Source organism: Mangifera indica, chromosome 2, assembly GCF_011075055.1.
Source record: "Mangifera indica cultivar Alphonso chromosome 2, CATAS_Mindica_2.1, whole genome shotgun sequence".
NCBI classification, from domain to species: domain Eukaryota; kingdom Viridiplantae; phylum Streptophyta; class Magnoliopsida; order Sapindales; family Anacardiaceae; genus Mangifera; species Mangifera indica.
Genome location: NC_058138.1, coordinates 18,110,718 through 18,126,680, shown reverse-complemented (window position 1 = coordinate 18,126,680; position 15,963 = coordinate 18,110,718). Strand labels below are relative to the sequence as shown.

Sequence of the window (15,963 nt, the reverse complement as noted above, 5' to 3'; positions counted from 1 at the left end):
GAAACATGGGAATTGTCTATCACTGTTGTCTTTTTTCTTCACTAGCTGCACCTCTCTCTTCATTCGGATATACATATACAATTAAACTGAGATCGGTTTAAATTTGTATCAAAGATCAGATGTGTCAACTCCTTATGGAAAACCAGCATAATGATTAAATTTTCTGAAAACCAAATTGGGTAGTTAAAAAGATGAAATATCAATTCTCCAAAAAATGAAGATATTTAATTTAGAATATCGATGAAAGAAGTCATTTCATGTCCATCCACATGTATACTATAACACTTTTTCTAAATATCTTTCTAGGTATTTCCAAATAATTAATTACATCATATTACTACATAAATTTTTGGAAATAAGAATTTTTTTTTTTGGTTTTCATTCAATTAGAGAATTTTCACTTTTATTTTTATTAATCAGGAATATAATATAGCAGAGTCTAGGATTAATATATTTATTGTAAAACATATCAAAGTGACAGTGACCCCAGAATATCATCCTTAGAGGAATACTTTATTGTCACACTAATGTCAAAATGACCAGAGAAAAGAAATTCCCGGCTAAACCATAAAATAATTCATCCACTGATGAGTAAATATTGCTTGAAATTATAATTAACATTGCAATGATTATTAAAAAAATGTCAACTCTTTCTCTTCCCTATTAAACTCAACATCAATCGATCATTGGACTTAAATCAGCCGAGGCCATTAGTTGGTTGTTCTGCAGAATTGAGTAAGATTGTTGTTAACACTTGGGAAGATCAGCTGGTGGAGGAAGTAGCTTCTGATTGGGAAGCTTTCCATCTAAGACAATCCAGGCCATCTTCAAACCCCAGCTGGTGTGAACTTCCAGGTGGCAGTGCATGAACCACACCCCTGTAGAGAAAAATGCATAACACAAAAAGATTTTGGTAAGTTTCTTCATGTGTGAATGTATGTATATGCAGTAATGCTTGTTATTATGCATCATTTTGACCCACCAGGATTGTCTGCAAGAAACCGGATTGCCACCCATCCGCCCGAAGGCACGCCTACTGTGTTCCTTTCAATAGGGTCAACAAGATTGAAGTTTGCAGGGTCCTTATTCGGGTCGAAGTTTCCGAAACCTTGACCAACAACGAAGAAATTGAAACCATGCAAGTGAAGAGGGTGGCTTTCAGCACCTAGTATGCTTGTGTCCTGCATAATTAGCTCCACACTAGTATTAAAAGGAAGCACCACTAACTTTGTTCCATTGCTTACCATAGTATTATTCGGTGGGCTACCCGTGTAATTGAATGGAATCAACGGATAAGTAGGAAAATCAGGAGTGTAAACACCGTTTGATTGGCCGGAAAAATGAGATTGGAGTAGAGCTGTGGTTGGCATTACAAAGGACACATTATTGATAGAAGCCTGAAACATGGTTCCATTAGGGCCTTGGCAAGTTTGGTTGCTGTGGCAGGGACTTGCTCCCAAGCCCACAGTGAAGAGGAATTGCTTGTCAACCTGTTGGGGCACATTGGCAGGGAATTGTGGACTTGCCAAACTATGAAGTTTATTAGTGAAATTTGTGGCAAAAGATGTGTCATTGAGAGGAGGCAGAACTGGTTTAAAGAGTTGAAGCTTTTTGGAGTTGGAAGAATGAAATTTATGTGGGTTTTCATATTCTAAAATACCAGCAACAGTTGAATTGTCGAAAGTGCCTTGGCCAGTTACATAAGGTCTAGCAGTCATGAAAAATGTTGCACTTGGGTAATGGGATTTGGTTTTCAGAAGAACATTTGTTGTTTGTCCAGGAGCAATCAGTATAATTTCAGTCTCAAAAGGTTTCACATAAACAGCATCCACATCCACAACTGTAATCGTGTGGTTTGCTATGCTAAAGAAGAGCTCGTCGTTGAGTGCAGCATTGATTAAACGGAGAAGGTAAATTTTTCCAGGTTTCACCTTCAGCTTGAATGTATCTGCCAGTACATATTAATGCAATATATTCTATCAGAAGCTGTTTATAGAATAACTGTAGAATATATAAAATGTCTTCTAGATTTTGGTACCTTTAGTGGAGCAGTTATATAAAGGTCCTGGAAGTCCATTCATGGTATAGGCATCAGATACATTTGGGCCTCCACCTGTTTGAAGAGCTTGGCTAATAATAGCCTCAGTATCTGCATTGAACCATTCTCCTGCAATTTCAAATTCAAGCATCATTAATATTGTCAGAAAATTCAGACTACTTTTGAAGGAGATAAATTACAAATGTGTCTTGTTAATAGTTTTAGTTACCAAAGATGACGGGGACTTCCTTGTAAGGTTTAGCAAAGGGATAAGGAACGCCGCGCTTGGGAAGGATGATGATGGGACCATGGAGAGTTGATCTTAGCCATGATATATGAGCATGCCACCACAGAGTACCTCTCTGCCCAACAATGGTAAAGTTATACACATAGCTGTGCCCTGTTTGAATAGGGCATTGTGTTATATATGCTGGTCCATCAGCCCATCCGCTTCGAAGCTGCCGGATGCCATGCCTGTTTCAAACAAACCATAACTTGCAATTTTCTGTGAGAGCTAAAATGATTTTTCATCTTACATGTGTCTTATATACATTACCAATGGATGGAAATATTGTTTTGGACATGGTTAACGACTTTGATAAGAAGCTGGTCACCCTCTCTTGCAACAATGCGAGGCCCTGGAAACTGCCCATTTACAGATACAATACTCTTGGTGTGGCACAGACGCGTCACATTTTGCAAGTTGATCTACAAATATTTTGGCAAACTGTTTAGACATGAACAACTTTAGAAATTACACATACAATGAGGTGCATAATACAACATTACACGTACATCAAACTTGTAGTGCCTTGTGATTCCAAGTGCCGGGTGAGCAAGCAGAAACAATGTGATTAAAGAGAAGGAAAGTACTAGACAAAAAGGACCCATTTCTCTCTTTTCTTTTTTCTATGGAAAAGTTCAGATTCTGATGGATATACAGAACTACTCCTTGAGTCTGTATTTATAAGAGCTTATAAGGTGGCACATATATACAGAGTACAGAGATTTTTAACTTTTACGTGGTTATGTAGATTGAAGTAAAAAGAAATCAAGAACAGCTCATATTAATAGCTACATTGAGATTGACTAGTTGTTAGAACAGCTTTAGAGTGGTGTCAAAGGCAACCAATTTCTCTGACCTCCTTTCTTTTCAAGTCAAACATGGATTATCTGCTAATTTATAAACCTAGTTATGGCGATACCATTTATACCTACTTCCATACTTACCAGTTTATTACCACCATTATATCAAGATTAGATCAATGATTAATTTGTAACTAAAACTCAAGACCCCACTTCTCCATCATTGCTGAAAAGTGCAGATAAATCAAAAGCAAACTTTCACATCAAAACCGATTGTATCATGGTATTGTTCAAAGGAGAAGATCAACTTAAAGAATGAAATATCTTTATTATAATCTCTCTTCAGTTTGTCTGGACTTTTCGACACAGACAAAAGCATGAAAGTACTGGCCATATATCATTCTCAATCGTCATTCTTGGTGATAAAGCAAACTGGAAGTTTCCTGTCAAGATCAGATGTGTCCAGAAACTATGAAGAAAAGGAGAGGATTGATGAACATTGTAGAACATTTTAACAATTACAAATTTATCCAACACTTTTAACACGATAATATCTTTTTTTATACATAAAGAATCAAAACTCGAAAGAGCAATACTTATTTATATGTGTATATTATTTTATTTTTAATTTAAAATTATCTAATCTCAAGATGACATATATCAAATATATACTTATTTATGTATTCAAAATAAATAAACATAATTTTACTGAAATCAATATAATACATAATAGAATCAAAATAAAAAATTGGCAAAATTTTAAAATTAATCTCCCGTCATTGCTAGTGATGATTTGCTACAAAAACACCCACTCGACTTTTTAAAGTAAAGTCTTCCAAGCAATCCATATTACACAATAAAATGTTATATGTGATTGAAAAATACATTCAACTAGAGGACCTCTACATGTAACTTAATATACATCCTGATGGTTTCTTTTTTTACTCCATATAATTGCTATAAGCAGTTAACAGAGAAGCTGTCATGAAGCTGAAGTGGTTCGTAACTCCTTCACTAACCCTTCAGTTTTCATTTGTAATTTTAGGCTGTTTTAAGCGTCATGAAAATTGAAAAGGGTCCCCAAGTGATGGGAGATTGGCTTTAAGTTTTGCAAATTGTAGTTTTAATTTTTTATGTTCAATTTCGTTTCTTTATATAGGTATGTATAGAGACTTAATTTACATCCAGTATTTTGTGTCAAAGCATTATATGGCCTCTGTTTTCATTTTGATGTTGAATTGGTTTGTGATTCATGTCTTTTAGCTTGAAATTTTCATTTAAATGAATATTATACGAAAAACTACAAATTTTGATATTTAAAATATTTTGTAGACTGATTTGAGTAATTTTCAAATTCGGAAGAATTGATCCAGATGAAAACTTGACTAAAGGTCATGGATGACCTTTTAAACGATATTTTACTTTTAGTGACATCAATTAATTGAAATGATGTATATAAAAAGTAATGTTATATATATAATTTTATACACAAATAATAACATATCATCATGTGATTAGATAATTAAAAATAAAATAATATTTAATTATATAATAATATGTAATTATTTGTATATATGTAATTTTGTTAATATATAAAATATCTATTTTGTATGACATATCGTTTTCTTTTGATTTATAAAACTGACGTGTCATAAGCTTCTTTAATGTTATCCCACTTGGCCGACATATTATCTGCATTTGGATTTGCCAAATGACATGTCATGCATTCTTAAAAAAAAAAAAACGTGAAATCCCATTTCGGTGTGTCGGTGCAATTAAATTGAATTAATGGATAAATAGGAAAATCCGGGGCGCAAACACCATTTGATTGCCCAAAAAAATTGAGATTCGAGTAGGGCTTTGGTTGGCATTACAAAAGACAACGTTATTGACTGAAGCCTGAAACATGGTTCAATGGGGCCTTCGCAGGTTTGGTTACTGTTGCAGGGACTTGTCCCGAGGCCCACCATGAAAAATAATTGTCCCTTGTGGTACACTGGCAGGGAAATGTGCAATAGCCAAGCTACGAAGTTTATTTGAAATTTTGTGGCAAAGGAAGTGTCATTCAGAGAGGGTAAGATTGGTTTAAGGAGTTGGAGTTCAATAATGGCGTTGCTGGAATGAAACTTGCCTGGCATTTGGCTCTCTAAAATACCAGCAACAGTTGAATTTTCTGAAACTTGACCAGTCACATAAGGTCTATCAATCATGAAGAATTTCACATTCGGATTTTCAAAACCAAACTGGATGTCAATCCAGAGGGGCAGTCTGATTTAATCTAGTCTACCTTCTAAAACGGTTTTCAAAATAATTGAAACTTTTTATTACTAGGTGATGATCAAACCGGTCAAACCAGCAGGTTTGTTCCAGTTTTTAATACTATACCTACTACAATTTTTTTAGTAAAAACGAGAAGCGCGGATAAAAAATTAATATAACAAAGGTTAATCAGAAATATAAAAACGATTAGATTAAATCAATATTTGTGAACCTCAATGCAGATTGAGGTTTGTTTTGAAAGCTTGATAGGATAAGATATGCAAAAAATTAAAAAGGGTTTTTAAGTGGTCTAACCTTCTTCCATCATCTCTTATTTGTATATTCATATATCATACTTACCTATGTCCCTAATTTATCTTGATTCGGGGGAAGTAATTAAGGTAATAGACTTCCTTATTAGGAAAAGTTTACTCACCCAAATTTTATTTGACAGTGCAACAATGATAGTTCATCACCCATCAATCAACTGTTTCACAATTTACTTTATTATTGGGTTTTCTTAAATCTAGGGTACATGGTAATGATACTACTAAAAAAAGATTAGTATTCTAATACAATGAAAATTTTATTTTATATATATGTATGTATGTATGTATGTATGTATGTGTACTTCCAGTAAGACTTGCAATGAAAACTGTACGTCCTTGTTAAAGGAAAAAAAAACTTGCTTTAAATGTTACCAAAAAATAATTATATTGATGTGATAAATCTGTTCGATTAAAACTATTCCTGTAAGTGGTAGTTTTTATCTGCGACTTATTTTCATACATAACGTGGTAGTTGTCCCAACTCACGAGGCCACTCTATGTCATATTCCTTCCCAGTATTATCTTTTGTTTTCAGAGCAATTTTACGTGTGTTTATATTATGGTTTATAGTTATTGATTTTATCTTGTTCTAGATATATAAAAAAAATGACTTTAATTCTCGAACAATTTGTACATAATGGTCTAATTTTTTTCAGTGTCATCTTCCTAACTCCATTGTACATGTCCTGTGGTTGCAGTGCACCCCTAACCATCTACAACACACTCAAAACTAGCAATTACATACACTCAGATATTAACATGTTCATACGCCATTTTTGCTTGAGTTTGTACCGCACTTCACATCTTTGAGCTGTAACAGAAGTCGGAAGGAGAACTTATGACTTATATGATAACATATTATTAATTTTAATTAAGTCAATCACATTACATCAATTCCATGAGGTAACGAAATTGTCCCGTCCAAGTGATTTTGCTATGAAAATCTTGATAGATAAATAACTCATTTCACTTAACGTATGTATTATGGTTTACAGGAAAACGCCATGTGAAGAAATGGTGACGATTCGGCAAGAAAAATGTGCAGCAGATAGCTTCTTTTATTGAAGATGACGTTAAAAGTAGGGCCAAAGCACACAAATATTGGTGAGGAATGAATATGATTCTTGCTATAGACGTAAGCTGTAATTATTGGAGTATTCATTTCATGGTAACTCCAGAAAGAAAGAAATGACGTAAGTGATGAGCCCGTGTGCTTTTAATTCTCAATTAGAGGCATGTAAATCAACACTCTTTTAACTTCTTTTTCTCTTTAACAGCTCAGGATCCCCTGTCTCGTCGTATAAATCAACATTATTTACAACCATATACATAATAGTGTCGAATTATGAGTAACATATATAATCAATAAGGCCAAAAGATTTATTCCCACCCAAGTTTTAGTCTATTCCTATAAATATACGTGTAGAGTTTTAAAAACTCAAACACTTCTCTAGAAACGATTAAATTTAATTAAAATCATTAGTTATAATAGATAAAATTATTATTTTATTACTAAACCCTAAAACTCTTAAAATTTATATCATTTTCTCCTATTAATTTGAAAAACTAAAAATTTTCTTATAGGATTAAGTTTTAAAAAATTCATTTTTTTCCTTAACTCTAAGGTTTCATATTTTTTCTTTTGCAGTTGCCCCTCAAACTTTTTGTAATGTTGTTTCACCGGTCATTTATAAGGTTTCATCTCTAGTAGTTTAATGGAATCTGGCCGCCAACTTATCTTCTCCATTGAATCGTCGACTCTTTCATCATTGGTGGCTCTAGGCTTTGAATCATTGGCCGAATCATCTCCTATTTCATCTTCATTTTAGCTATTCTAGAGACGAAGATTGGCTTTGAATCATTGACTCTGAATTGTCGATCACATCAAAAGAAACGAAGATCAATATCAGAAGATTCGTCTGATACCAATTTGTCAGTCGGACAAAGATAAATCATCTTTATTCAACCAATGAGACAATCGTTATTGTCTCTTTATTGATGAAGACAGTTCGTCTTCGTTTGAATAAATTGTTACCAATAGAAAGGTCGACAACAGGAGAAGAAGATGGTGGAAAGGTCGGTCAACGTCAATAAAGGATTTTGGTCACTGGAGAAAGAACAGAAAACCTTAGGGAGAAAAATTAAAATTTTAAAACTAAATCATGTGGAAAAATTGTTAGTTTTTCAAACCAATAGAAAAAAATAATATAAACTTTGAAGATTTTAGGATTTAATGATAAAAGAAAGACTTAACACTTTATAACTAACGATTTTTGTTAAGTTTAACAACTTATAAATGAGTATTTAAATTCTTAAAACTTTGTAAGTATATTTTTTAAAATGAGTTAAATCTTGGGTAAAAATAAATTTTCTGGCCTATCAATAATTCCTTAGGTTTCATACATAAAAAAATTGATTAATTTTCGTACTATATATAATAAGGTCAACATTTATGAAAAAACTTAAACGTCTGTCGACAACCCGAAGACAAATTTTATGTACCAAATAATGGAGTATCCACGTAATTGTCTTTGTACGCGGTTGTTACAAGAAGTTGGATGAGCAAATAAATGAAAATGTATAGGTAGAGTTGGATTTAATAATTAAATTTAGCAGTATGAGCGTGACGTAGTGGTGAACTATAAATACTAGCAGAGGGGGCTATTTAATTTTTGCTCACACGGGTAGAGGTCCCTGTCGTGTGTCTTTGATTTCGTAATCTTCAAAATTATTGAAGGCTTTAAACATTATCACAATGTCAAATTCCCAGAGACAAGCCATAATGTTTGACGGCCCTAAAGAATTATTTTGCCTTTTTGTCAGGAAATGATAGATTACAATTATTTATCTTTGTAGTTATCAACTAATTGTATAATCTTTTTGGGATCAATGTTCTTCTTATGGTTGAAAAAATTTTGGGAACATGGACAAATATTGAAATTGATTTGATTTAATGTAATTCATATGAATGTGTAGTTCAATAAATATAGGTTATTGAGTTTATTGAATTTGTTCAAAGAGGACTAAGTAAACTATTTTGAAAAAAAAGGTTAAGCGTCATTTCCCAATACATGCCTGATAAGTCAACCCTATAATCTCCCATTAATGGAGTTATTTTGCAGCAGCAGCTTCAGATGTTAGGAATTGAATTGTCTTTATAATATTGTTAATTTTCATTTGATGCATTGACTTGTCTGCAAGGTTCAATGAAAAGCTGCCTTCTGCGTGACTACATATCCCTAATGTTACAGGTCGAGTACTAATGGCGATATGGCAGCTTTTATTTCATAAAATATATAAATGAAAATCAGTGTCGATAAAAGAGAAATAAAGGAGAGCTTTTAAGCATAATAGTTGAGAGTTTATATATGTTAAATAAAGAAAACAAATTAAGAGCTGTAGCGAATAGGAGACCAATGTGTTTACTCAGTAGACAAATTAGATCTTTCTGAGTCTCCAGTCCAGCTAAACATAACAGTAACCAAGACGAGCAAAGGAAAAAAGTCACAGACGACAGATTTAAAAGCCTAACCTAAAGAGAGAAAGAGAGCTATATGAGCCAGCATTTAGGTTTAGTTATTAATGGCGGTGTTGCACGAGAGATGCCTGTTTGATGAGGAGTTTGAGTTACACTCTTCTTTAAGATTGGTGGCTGTAATTGGGAAGAGCTCAAGGGTTTTGAGAGGTGCTCTAGAGCAGCATGATGGGGAAGGTGGCGGAGCCGCAGCCGTATCCATCATCATTATCCAATCACGACCGTACATTCCCATCAACGACTTCCCCATCTCAAGTCTACTTTCTCCTATATTCATCTTCCACGTGTGGTTCATCATCTGTTGGGGTGCATTTTCAGACTTTCCTCCCTGCTTCATACGTAATATTTTTGAATAGTTAAGAACCAAACATTAATGAAAATCTTTGTTCCTACCAATTCAGCTTTAAATAATTAAACAAATAATGCAGAGAAAACCAACCTGTTTACAAGAAAACCTAAAATTATAATTCGTATGAGATTCAAATAAAAAACTTTTAAATCCATGGTATATATCATGGATGTGGAAACAAAAAGAATTAAAGCATACAATTTATTATAAGAGCCAAATGAAAAGAATGATAGACCAGTTGTGATTTGGTAAACGAAGAAAACTATATTCGCAATTGAGATGCGAACTTTACCTGGGGAAGGAATCTGACTGGCCCGAAGCAGGAAAATGGTTGAAGAGGTGAAGAAGCAGGAGAGTCAAAGTTGTGAAGAAGGTGTTGATTTGGTTGATTATGGAGTGGCAGGTGATGATGATGATACAGTTGGTGTTGCTGTTGGAGTTGCTTACCAAGCTTCCTTCTAAGCTTCTGTCTCTCCCTTGCTTTATGATTCTGAAACCAATAGAACACATTCTTGCCTTCAATCTTGCCGTAAAAGGAGAGGTGGGCAGTGATCTGTTGAATTTGAGAAGCATTTGGAGTTCGAATCCCACTTCTATACAATTCCTCTAAAATCATCAGCTGTTCCGGCGTTGGACACCACCGAGAGGAAGTTGCTGGAGACATTACAAAATAGTACAATAACTCTTCTGCGATCGGCTTTACTATCTTCTGATAAAATATGAAAGCCGGGTTTAAAAGGAGGAAGATAGATACAAATAGGATGAACGGAAAAGTTTTAGAGGCGAATATGCAAAATCAGCGAAGAGGTGTAAAGAAATATATAGTAGAAAAGAGAGACAAAAAGGATAGAGAGAGAGAGAGAGAGATAAAGAGAAGGGTCAATATAGAAGAAAAAAGTACAAAGGGCTAGTTGTCATGCTGATGTTTCCCTGATAGGGGCATTCAAGTGTAGGATTCAGTATATGCACAGACAGAGAGAGACAAGAGAGAAATATAAAGAAAGAGAAAGAATCTGCAATGAGAGCGGAAGAGTGAATGATCTAGCTTAAATGATTATGTCATTATCTTCACATTATTATTTAGTTTTTCAACAGAATGAACGTGACATACCTCCATGTAATTTTTTTTTTAATTTCATGGTCCAAAGCAGACAACTACAGGTAAAATTCTAAAGACAATACTTCTTTTCTCCTATCGAGGCCAATCCATTGTGCATGTTACTTGAATAGTATAACAAATAAAGAATTAAAAGGTGAATTTTTCATATCTATTATTAGGGTTGAATTTAAACTAAATTTATTTTAGTTTTAATTTAAATTTATCTTAAATAAGTTTAAAACAAATTAACTTCAAGTGAGCTCAAGTTTATTATTTTAATATTTTTAAGCTCAAATTCGAATTTGAGCTTTAGAATGTTTAGCTCGTTAAACTCATTAAATAAAAATTTTAACATAAAATAACGTTATTTTGATTAATATACATTAAAATGACGATATTGTAATAATGAGTTAATTAAAAGTTCAAACTTAAATCAAAATCGAGCTTGAAACGACCAAATTTAAGAGTACTTGAAACGAGATCGAACTCAATGACATCTAAATTGAATCGAACTTAGGCTCAAACAAGCTTGAGCTCGATTCAACTCTAATATAGTTTTATCTGGTATCAAATTAAATATAAGATTTATTTTTTAAAAATTAAAATAATAAATAATTTTATTAGATACATCATTATTTTAAAAAATATTATAAATATTTTTAAAATTAAAAAATTTTTATATTTACTTTTATTATATTTTTATTTTAAAAATATAAATCAATCTATATTAATAAAATATAACATATTATATAATATATTTTTATATTATAATAATTTAATATATTTTAAAAAATATATAATTTTTTATTTATATTATATTATATAATAAAAAATATATAATACATCATAAGATATTCCCGCCCATGGTATTAATTTGTACAAAGGATTATAGATAGTGGACTTTAATTGAAACTTTTGCGTAACATCATGGATAAATAATTTAATCTCAAAATAATAATTAGATGTGCGGGATATTTATTTATTTTACACGCTCAAGGATGAGAAGAAGTATAGATGTCTAGGGAATTAAATGTTAGTAAGTACGGATATGGTAGGAAAAGTGATCCCATCTCTTGTATTAAAATATAAATATTGTATGTACTTTGGCAATATTGGAAACCCAAAAGAAGTTATTGAAGAAATATATACAGTTGGCATATATTATAAACATCAGAAGGGGATCCAGCCATGAGATATGGTGAAGTAGAAGTGTTTATAAATGTTTCTTATTATTTGGGATTGTAATACTGTTAATTACCGATTGGGATTTTGGCAGTATTGAAAGTTCTTGACTCATAACACACACCTGACATCCACATTCACAGCCTACTGATCATAAAGCGAGTAGGTCAGCGCTTTGTATTCTCTCTCTCTCCATACATGTTATATTTACTGTACAAAACGTAAGCAGTGGACAAACAGACTTACAAATTTCATAAATGCATGCAGATCAATGCTGTCTTTTTTGCCTCTGTTTTGCACGGCTATGGCCGTATCCTTCCTTCTGTCAACATTCCCATTTTAATCTCCACCTTTCGTTTCAAACCCATACACAAATTTTGTCCCACTCTTTCTTTTTCTGTGATAAAATAAATGGCTAAAATTGATGCATGCAGTAAGAGAGATCACAAATGACCCTCATTCATTCAGTTTCTTCTATGTTTTACAAAACTTTGTTAAAAGAAGAGAAGAGAAAATTGTATTGTTAAATAATTGAATATATCTATTATTGTGTGTATTTAAGTATGGTGGTCGAGTTACACTTGAACAGTTGACATACATAAGTTGGGAGTTATGATAATGGAGAGCTGGTAATTGGTGGAGAAATTAAAATATTCATTAATGAGAGAGGAAGGAAAGGCCATCACGCTTGGAGAAAATTAATTTTAACCACAAACCTACTTTCAGAAAATAAACAGAAAGGGGTCTCCTTAGCCTGCTCAAAAAAAGACTTGTCACATTCCGAAATAGTACCGAATGATTCCGATAGCAAAGAGGAAAGAAATTTTTTTCCAGAAAAAATGACAAAAACTGTCAAATCAAAAGCTTACGTAAACTACTAATTTATGAATGCTTTCGTCATTCATGCACTGATGCTCTATATTTTGCTAAATACCCGTCAGGGTTCTGATTCGACTCTTCAGTGTGTCCCTGCCATCTCATTCTCGAACCCATATGCATTTCTTTTATTTCTTTTTTTAACTTCTGTTTTTTCATTTCATTGTAGGAGGGGCCAAACAATTTGTATTGGGATGATAGAAAATTAGTGGTTAGATTTAGATTCTAAAGAGGTCAATGTGGAGTGTGAATAGTAGCAGAGAGGGGACTCTCGGTCAATACATGCAGACGCAATATACGTTTGCGATTGGCGAGGCTCACTGTGATTTGACCACAGACGGATCAAGCTTCCATGTGCTGTGTAAGGCTATACCTGTTAGTGGGGAATGGAGCCACCTACAATTCTGCAAATTATACGCTCCGTCATCTCACCCGTTCAGTTTTAGGAATTATCTTAACTCCTTATCGGGACGCAATCGTGCAAATATGGGCAACAAAGTCACTGTTTAGATCGATCATCGTCAAATTATAAGATTTTATACAGACCCCCCAAAGATTTTTAAAAAAATATATTTATTTACGAGACATTCCAAAACCTATAGATCTCTTTTTTTTTATCCTACCAAACATCAAGGATATCCATATAAAACCCTCGGACAAGTCAGGGTGTTTCTATATGTCATGTAAATTATTTCTTTGTCTATTATATTTTTAATCATGAATCTATACCCAGTGATACTTGTATTTAAATTTTATACATAGGTACACATACCTGCCATTGAAGAGAGCTTTTAAAACTGAAGTCGATCACTTGGAAAAAAAAAAAAAAGACAACCACAGAAAATCAGCAAAATTAATTAATTGGCACTGTAATTAACTCTGTGATTACTTAAATGTTGAATACTAGTTCAAATTCTACATAAAGATTTTACTATTTTTTTCTTTTTCTTCCTCCTGTTAAAGCTTGATCTTGATTGAGACAAGACAGCGGACAGAATTAACCCCTTCTTTTCACAGCTCAAGGAAAGACTTCTCTCTCTCTCTCTCTATATGTATATATATATATAATTGTATATTATTATTTAAAATAATAATATATAATTATAAAAAAAAAATTTCACATATAAAAAAATATAAATTTAAATTACATCAAAATTTTGATTTATCTAATTAAATAATTCTGGATTAGATTAATCAGACTCAAAAGTTTGTTTTACTGGCTAAAGGGTTTCTCTCATAAGCTTGAAGAATACAAACAAAAGGATTTAAATATATTTTCTCATGTAGAAAATTATTTTTTGGGATGAATGAGCAGGTCACTTCCAAGGTATCAAATAGAGTGGTCTCCAGTCTCCACTATGGAAAATCACACTAGAAAGTGAAGGTAGTTAAACTGCACTCTCTTTCAAGACACAAACCAGATCCTAGCTGAGGCAGCATAAGTATTTACATAAATAGCTGCCTATAATCTGAAAATATTTGTGATGGAACGCAGAAAAGTTATGTCCATTCAAGCTCTCTGAAAAGGCTTCCCCAAAAGCAAAAGCTCCTGTTTGTTTTAGTACAAAATTAAATTGACTTGCCTTTAAGGACAGTTGACAAATATGGGTTACAATAAACAGAAAATGAATTCGAAATTCCTTTAATGCATTTTAAATTTAAACTATCTGGTACAATGGTGGTTCAATGTAAGATTAAGGGTTAGACCTTAAACAAAAAATTGAAGTTCCCCCACCTTTGATTTTCAGTCTTTCGTTTGGCAGAAGGAAGATGTACAGAAATTCGTTAAACATTAATGGATGCAAATGGGAGACGTCATAAAAAGCAGTTGGCTTGTAATATATATTTTTCAACTGACACGCAAATTATTCCGAAAAATCTGTGTTTTATTTCATTGGCCCCCCCTTATTCGGTGGTTGCGCCATTCAAGTCCGGATCTCCTCGTTCGTGATCACAGTTAAATTCATTAGTTACGCAACTGAGGTGAAGAGCTGGCCCAAAAATTAATGCTATACCTTCCATGTAAGCGTGTGTGCATATATATATATATATATATATATATATATATATATATATATATATATATATATTAAAAGCCAAAAGAGTTATTCCTATAGTGCAATCCTAAATTCTCGTTTTCTAATTTTTTAAAACTCAAGTAATTATTTATAATCAAATTTTTATTAAAAATTTCAATTAAGATTAAGGATAAATCGTTATTTGTTACAAAAATTTAAAAATTAAAGTTTTATCATATTTTCTTATCAAAGTTTATAAATCTTATAATTTTCTCCAACCCAAAGTTTAAAAATTGACAAATACCCCCCTCGGGATTGTTCCTCTTCTTTTCGACATCGATTTGTTGTCTCCGACCATTGATTGTCCTCCCTCCCACCTTATCCCTTCCTTCCCTCTTTAGTTATCTTCGATCGAGACAAAGATGAAATCATCTTCGTTTGAAAAGAAGATGTGTCGTCTTCGTCTCTCAAACAAAGACAATGAGCTTTCATTTCTCGTATAATATGTTGAAAGATTTATTATACTTGTGTTTTTAAAATCATATAAGATTTAGTGATTAGAATAATTTTTTAGATACAATATCAAAAAAATCCAAAAATAATCTCGAAATTCATAAAACAACCATTAATAATAATAAATTGAGATAGAAAAACATATCATCATGATCAGTCCCTTACAGTTATTGATTCTCATTTCTCTTTGGATCGACCTCAAATTAAGAGGTAAATTTAGTATCCCATCTATCTTAGGAAAATTGGAAATTAGTTGAATGAACGGTGAGTATTTGCTTATAATATATTTCAACCAGTAATTGACAATGAGTTTACTAAGAATTATGAAGTCTAATTCAAATCAAATTAAGTAGATTTTATTAAGAATTAGGTCTGTTAATCAGACTTGTCAAACTGGGCCTAGTGTGTTCAAGTTTGGGTTCAAATTTGTTATTGTACTTGCCTATTTGGGCATCGGATCTTTTTTGGGTTTTTGGAACAACAAGGAGCTATTGCTTTTATGGCATCAAAGAAATCAGGCCCAAGATGAAGGCATGGATAATTCAAAATACAAGTGATTGAACTAATAGTTATTGTATCAAATTCTTTAAAGTTTCACTCTTTGTGGTATATCACTATTACAATATTTAAAATTTAACAATAAAAATGATTAAAATATTAATAAAACTATGTGTACTTA

The 15,963-nt window shown here is 32.5% G+C and overlaps 2 protein-coding genes across 2 annotated transcripts; both read right to left on the bottom strand.

Moving 5' to 3' along the window:
* Window positions 1-481: 481 nt before the first annotated feature.
* On the bottom strand, window positions 482-2,989 carry LOC123206108 (laccase-17). Its single transcript, XM_044623238.1, has 6 exons — window positions 2,834-2,989; window positions 2,595-2,746; window positions 2,268-2,512; window positions 2,039-2,167; window positions 983-1,948; window positions 482-878 (listed from the first exon to the last, which is right to left on the bottom strand). The coding sequence occupies exons 1-6, from the start codon at window positions 2,927-2,929 to the stop codon at window positions 748-750; spliced, it is 1,719 nt and encodes a 572-aa protein (XP_044479173.1). The 5' UTR covers window positions 2,930-2,989; the 3' UTR covers window positions 482-747.
* Window positions 2,990-9,051: 6,062 nt separating this feature from the next.
* On the bottom strand, window positions 9,052-10,370 carry LOC123209743 (WUSCHEL-related homeobox 3). The gene is made up of 2 exons (XM_044627879.1): window positions 9,889-10,370; window positions 9,052-9,575 (listed from the first exon to the last, which is right to left on the bottom strand). Exons 1-2 carry the CDS (start codon window positions 10,258-10,260, stop codon window positions 9,285-9,287), a joined length of 663 nt encoding a protein of 220 aa, XP_044483814.1. The 5' UTR covers window positions 10,261-10,370; the 3' UTR covers window positions 9,052-9,284.
* Between the last annotated feature and the right edge of the window lie 5,593 nt (window positions 10,371-15,963).